The sequence below is a fragment of the Tenrec ecaudatus genome, chromosome 8 (assembly GCF_050624435.1).
Source record: "Tenrec ecaudatus isolate mTenEca1 chromosome 8, mTenEca1.hap1, whole genome shotgun sequence".
NCBI classification, from domain to species: domain Eukaryota; kingdom Metazoa; phylum Chordata; class Mammalia; order Afrosoricida; family Tenrecidae; genus Tenrec; species Tenrec ecaudatus.
Window position 1 is genome coordinate 11,509,249 of NC_134537.1, and position 6,172 is coordinate 11,515,420.

Consider the following 6,172-nt stretch of genomic DNA (forward strand, 5'->3'; position numbering starts at 1 on the left):
CCGGGCCGCTCTGCTCAGACTGAAAGCTGAACTCCTGCTGTCCAACAGGAACGTAAGTCCTAAGACGGTGGAACGCCTTCCCTATTTTCAAAAGATGCATGGAGCTGCACATCTAGATTTAGGAATCAAAATACTTCTTTAGAGTCTAAACATAATGAACAAGGGGGCCGACCAGCCCTGCATTGTGGCAGCCATGTTATCCTCAACTGGGAAGCGATGTCGGGGTTACCAACCCCCATCTCTAATTTCAACACACGGATCTTTACAGTTAAAAGCAGGAAACTTCCCTGTGAAAAGCAATCAAATGAACAGAAACCGTTGTAGAAACTTGTCTTTATTTCCCATCAACCTAATTTCCATGGAAGAACAGTTTAGGACCACTCAGTGGTTGTTCCTACCCACTCGGTGGCCTGAGCGGTGGGAGCTGCGGACCAGTCTTCAGTTGCGGGCTGAGCGCTCCAGTCTTCTGTTGGAAAAGAGAAATCGAGTAAAAGCCATCAGCTGTCACTCACACGGGGGCTTCAAGAAGTTCAGAGGAGTGACATTGCCTTGGAAGTACTTCTTGTTTTACTCCTCCAACCCGCCCAAAGCAATCCACCTTGTATTTCTGAGCACCGAGGGGATGGCCTTGTGTCCAACAACTGTGGCACTCTGGCCAGTCTCCCCCCATAAGGTGGCCACGAGGACCATGAAGGCCAAATGAGGCCCGGATGCCTCGAGGCTGGCGGGGTGCTTGGGGTACCTACCAGCGGGGAACTGCTGGATGGGCACGGAGGGCACCTGCACGCCCTCAGACCAGTCGGCCACCTCGGGCTGAGCCGCAGTGAACTCGGGAGCAGGCGCAGTCCATTCGCCCTGAAACTCCTCCTTGGTCACAGCCTTTTCAGCAGCCGCCTGCTCTTCCTTTTCAATCTAGTTTTAGAAAACAAGAGACTTTCAGGTACTGACAGATCCTACTCGCAAGGAACCCATGCCCCTAGACATTAAGGCTCGCGTGCCCACAAGCCTGCATACAGGCACTCACCTCCTCTGGGTCTCTGTAGAAGTAGAGGTCAGGCATGACCTCCCACGGGTGCTCGCGGGAGATGGTGCCCCGCATGCGCAGAACTTCCCGGGCCAGCATCCACCACATCAGGCCCACCGAGTGAGCTCCCTAAAAGAGGGCTGCTGTTACTTCACAGGACACCCGGCCGACCTCACCAACCTGTCCCCACAGACTAGGTCCCTTGTAGCAAAATAATACACCAGTCTTCTGAGAGTCCTTACAGCCTATCAGTGGTAACAACCCTGATTGCACATTACAATGGAGAGTTTTAAGTTCTCCACCAGCCTGTGCGTGCACCCGTCTTCCATCCTTATGTCTTCTCATCAACACTTTCAGGAGCACGAGATTCCTGGCCAAGAAACAAACCAGCACATTACCCCCGCCCCCACCCAGTGGAGGGCAATGAAAACAAGCCATAAAATCTAGGGCCACTCCAAGACAAACCACCAAACTGGGTGGTCACCTACGATGGCACCCAATTTACTTAGCATCCCACCACACAAAGGCCGCCCACACTTAGAACTGCTCCAGGATCCGATCAATGTCCTGCAAACTTGGTTTCTTGTGTATGCCTCCAGATGGAAACACTGGCTTACAAGCAATGTGCGACCTTCAGTTCAGGAGAGAATACTTAGGACGTTCCAGTACATCCCTGGGGGTGAGGGCAGATAAGCCAGCACCAGTGTTAACATCGATCATCTCCTCAGAGATGGTTCTGAGACCAGTTTCACCAACAGCAGTGTGGGCCACACACTCTAGGCCATTCACCAGGAGGGTTCTGACAAGAGGTCAAGGGCTAAAGAGAAAAGAAAGGCAGCAGGAACAGTGGCTATTTTCCAAAACCCTTGAATCTCTTCGAACTCCTAGACATCGAAATTATACTTGTAGCAAGGATTACTATCAAACTCCACTCATTGGGCCAGAGACCCTTGTGGTGTTAGCGAAAACCTTGCCCATCATGTAGCACACTACCTACACTTGCGAGTTCATCGGCCAGGCAGTGGCCTCAACTCCAAGCTCTAACAATGTGCACAGGAATGGCCGACTACGTCTAGGGCTCCCATTCACAGTTGTTACCTTGTTGTTACACGGGATGGCAATGTCCACGTAGCGCAGAGGAGAATCTGTGTTACACAGAGCAATGGTGGGCAAGTTAACGTAAGAGGCCTCAGTGAGGGGCTGGTGGTCAGCCCTGGGGTCAGTCACCACTAGGAGCCGTGGCTCCCGGAAGGCTGCCTGGATCTGGTTAGTGAAGGTTCCTGGAGTGAAGCGCCCGGCGATTGGAGTAGCTCCAGTGGCGGCAGCAAACTTCAGCACGGCGCGCTGGAGGAATGAAATAAATTCAGTCAGCAACACGCCACTTGGCTTCACTCATTCAAAATCCAGCACTTACTCCCCACCCCAGGACTTCTCTCCTGATGTCCCCATTCCTTACTTCCGCGAGGCTCTAGAGCCAGACTGCTGGCTGTGCACAGTACCCAGCATGGGTGACTCGGCTAGTGCTGAAAACCAAACGCACACATGCAGCATTCAAGAGTCCACGAAGGGGCTTTCAAAAGCTCACGGGAATCGTTTAGTAAATCCCCACAATCTTCTTAAAACATTTCAACAAAGCACATCATTTTTATAATTGTTTATACTCAGTTTACGTGTTGATCCATTGTAATCTGATCAATGTGCCATCCCTTAGTCAGCTTCCCTCTGGGAACACTTTAATGCCCCTCCTACATGGCACCTCAAACTCACTGCACTCAAGGCGATTCCAACCCAGAGACCCAGTAGGTTCCTGAAACGAACTCTGTAAGAGAGTAAAAAGCCTCATCTTCCAGAGCGGCTGGTGGTTTCAAACTGCTGAACTTGTAGCTAGCTGCCTATCATGTATGTAACAAGTATGCCACCAGGACACCTGGTTAAGCACTTAAAAGCCTCCGGTCAATTTACTCATAGCTCCACAATCCAAGAATATATTTCGCTTTCTTCAGGGTCTCTTCCCTCCAGGTCTTATCAGTTACTTCAGAAAAGCAGGCTGTTTTTTCTATATGCCAAACATTTGCCAACCTTACCCAATTTAGATGCCCATTGAAACTTTAATATGAGCATATAGTAGTAATTCAAACAGTTCCGCTCTACCACACACACCCTCCAACAAGATTCCATGACACAGGTTAGCTTCTGGCAAACAGCGGCATGCTCAACACTTAATCTGAAATAGGACCAGACAGACTACGGGTTTGCAAAATCTGTCAAAAACAGTCAAGCTGTGGCAACAGAGATGTGCACAGCCATGTCCATCCAGCAGTATTAAGAACAGACATGTTGGCAAACCTGTAAGCCCAACAGAAGAATGGCCCATACATGACAGAACAATGTAGAGAGCAGCTTTTCTGCGACATGGAATCAATGTAGGACAAATACTGCAGGAGACCATTACAATACAAAGTCACAAAAAAGCTTTCACACTACAATAAACCATCTTTAATGGTTTTGGGGAATGGGAGGATATAAAGAAAATAATACTCTCCAGACGACCAGATGATAACTTAGCTATAGAATGGGATTTTTTATTCTAAGAAATGGGAACAAACCTATGAATTCCCCCAGGATCTAAAATAAGGAAAATAAGTATACATATCTTTATTGAAGCAAAGGAATTATTGTCCAAATAGAAACAGGGAAAATTACTAGTCACTTCCTTAAAACACTTCATTTAAATTGACAATGAGGGCTAAATTGACTCTTTTTATAATAAAAACTCTGCATGCTGTTCCTGACCTGGCCGGTATTCCTGGAAGATATGACGCTGACGTCGGCAGGGTTTTCAATGGCAACGATGGCGCGAGCAGCCAGCAGAAGCTTCTCCCAGGTCCTCTTCAGGTTTATGATGTAGATGCCTAGAGTTGGACAGCCTGCGATTAACAGCTGACCCTGCTACGCGAGGGCACTCACTTCTCAACAGGGCAGGACATGTGGCAGCGAGTACTATCAAACTCCAGTCATGGAGGCAAGCTCTACTGGTGTTAGCGAAAATCCTGCCTGTTAATGTAGCACACTTCCGACACTCAGAAGTTCACTGGCCAAGACTGGCCTCCACCCTGAGCTTTAATAGTGTGCAGTGGACAATTCCCTCGGGTTCACCATCACCCTACACACCAGAGTTCTTCTTGGCCTAGAATCTAGTCTCCCATTCTCCCCCACTCAACTCCTCATCCGGATTCATCCTGAAGGGAAGGCCACTCCCCACAAAGTAAAAGCTTCATCTAAGCCATTGTCAGCTTTCCACATTCTCAATACAGCTTGTATCACCCCCCCCCCACTTTTAGTCCTTCCCAATCTTTACTACCTCTTCTCTGTAACAAGTTCTACAAACCTGGATCAGTACCTGTGGTGCAGAAGGCGCTAAGGAAGATTTTTCATTTTTTAATGGAACATGAGGAACCAAATGAGCTTCTTCACCATCTTCCCCACTTACAGCTACCCCCAACGTCATGTTTTAGAGCCGCTAAGTTAAATATCCTGGCGAGCTCACAGCAGCAGGGTTCATTCTGAAAGCAGTAACTGACCGTCACTTTTCCTTTTGTAAATGTACTGTTCCATCTGGAAGTCAAGGTTGGTGCCACCTAAATGGGTTCCTGCAGCCAGGAACTTGAGGACATCCTCCTCCTTCATCTGCAGGACGTCAAGGGCTCCGGACATTGTTAAAAGTTTCCCTTTAAGTTACGACGGGAACCTGAGAGGGAAAAAAAGCCTGAGTTCACAACGAAGTCATTCTCACTCCAGCTTTCTATGTGGGATGACGGGGAGCTGAGAACTTAGTCAATCTATTTAAAGCCAACCAAAGATTCACCCTGCTACAATGTCAAACTACAGCCTGCAGGCCACATGCGGCTTGCAGAGGACATTTATCAGGCCCACCAAGTGGTTCCCCCCCTTTGATTTTTTTTACTTCAAAATAAGATATATGCAGTGTGCATAGGAGTTTGTTCCTAGTTTTTTTATAGTCTGGCCCTCCAACGGGTCTGAGGGAGTGAACTGGCCCCCTGTTTAAATAAGTTTGAGGACCCCTGCGTGACTAGCCAGTCTGGTGGTAGGAAAGGGAAATAACCAACACATCACTTTGCTACCGACAACCTCGCTGGACAACGAGCTGAATAAAGCCCAGGTGACTCTGCTAGACTTTGCGAACTTTAACTTAAAAATCTTCCCAAAGCGCACAGGACAAAAAAGAATGCTCTGGAGCAGCAAAGGTTACCCCCACCAGATTGCTAAACTATTGAGGAGCGGCAAAATATTGATGTGGGAGAGGAGTTGGGGGCATGCCACATTTGAAAGCCGACGGAGTTTGATATCCCGTCCGTAGATTGCCTCAAACTCTGCCAAGAACCTAGCATTTCCAGATGTTATGAACACGGAGGAGGAAATCAGTGAAATAGTTGGTTTGGGCCTCCAAACGAATGAGCGACAAGTCGGGCGCTCTCCCTTTCTGCACGCGGCCCGCGCCCCGAACCCCGGGCCGGAACCACGCGGCGAGCGCGGCCGGGCCGCTGCCACGGCACTCTGGGAAGCAGCGCGCCGGAGCCTCCACCTGCGAGGCCGCACGGGGCGCGCCCCGCCCCACCCACCGGCCTTCACCCCGTCTTAGCGCCCTTCATGTGGGGCAAGAAGCTCCTGGCGGCTTTGGGGAGCGCCGCGGAGCCCACAGGGGCCTTACCAGGACAACGCCGTATGGACCCTGCTCTGGGTAGCGCGGAAAGGACGGGCGGCCGGAAGTGACGTCCTTATATACGCCGCTGTCGGCCAATGGTCAGGAGCGGGAGAAGGGCGGGGCCTGCGGGCGCGCGGTAGGGGCGGGCCTTCCTCCCGGAAGGCGGGGCCTGCGGGCGCGCGGTAGGGGCGGGCCTTCCTCCCGGAAGGCGGGGCTGGCGGCGCCTGCGCCGACTCGCGGGAGAGGGACTCGGGGCCGGATGCTGGCACTTTTGCTCCGTACACCCTGAGCCTGCGGCTGCCGGTTCCGTAAACCCAACTTGCTGCACCGAACGCCTCTGGGTTTCCGAGGCTGGCGCTGTGGACGCCGTCATTGCTGGGAAGCCCCGGAGCGTGAGACTAGCCTGGTTGGCGTTCGCGCTCTGC

The 6,172-nt window shown here is 51.0% G+C and overlaps 1 protein-coding gene and 2 non-coding genes across 4 annotated transcripts; all 3 read right to left on the minus strand.

Annotated features, from left to right (window-relative positions):
• Window positions 1–315: 315 nt before the first annotated feature.
• Window positions 316–5,822, minus strand: RPSA (ribosomal protein SA). Of its 2 annotated transcripts, none has more exons than XM_075556021.1 (7): window positions 5,754–5,822; window positions 4,606–4,772; window positions 3,818–3,936; window positions 2,123–2,368; window positions 1,025–1,153; window positions 747–912; window positions 316–463 (listed from the first exon to the last, which is right to left on the minus strand). In XM_075556021.1, exons 2-7 carry the CDS (start codon window positions 4,736–4,738, stop codon window positions 372–374), a joined length of 885 nt encoding a protein of 294 aa, XP_075412136.1. In that variant the 5' UTR covers window positions 4,739–4,772; window positions 5,754–5,822; the 3' UTR covers window positions 316–371. The 2 variants fall into 2 exon arrangements, with proteins under 2 accessions (XP_075412136.1, XP_075412135.1); XM_075556020.1 differs by having other exon boundaries at window positions 316–466.
• On the minus strand, window positions 1,926–2,079 carry LOC142455777 (small nucleolar RNA SNORA62/SNORA6 family). Its single transcript, XR_012785907.1, has one exon. It is a non-coding gene; the product is annotated as a small nucleolar RNA SNORA62/SNORA6 family (small nucleolar RNA).
• On the minus strand, window positions 4,008–4,159 carry LOC142455779 (small nucleolar RNA SNORA62/SNORA6 family). Its single transcript, XR_012785909.1, has one exon. It is a non-coding gene; the product is annotated as a small nucleolar RNA SNORA62/SNORA6 family (small nucleolar RNA).
• Window positions 5,823–6,172: the final 350 nt, after the last annotated feature.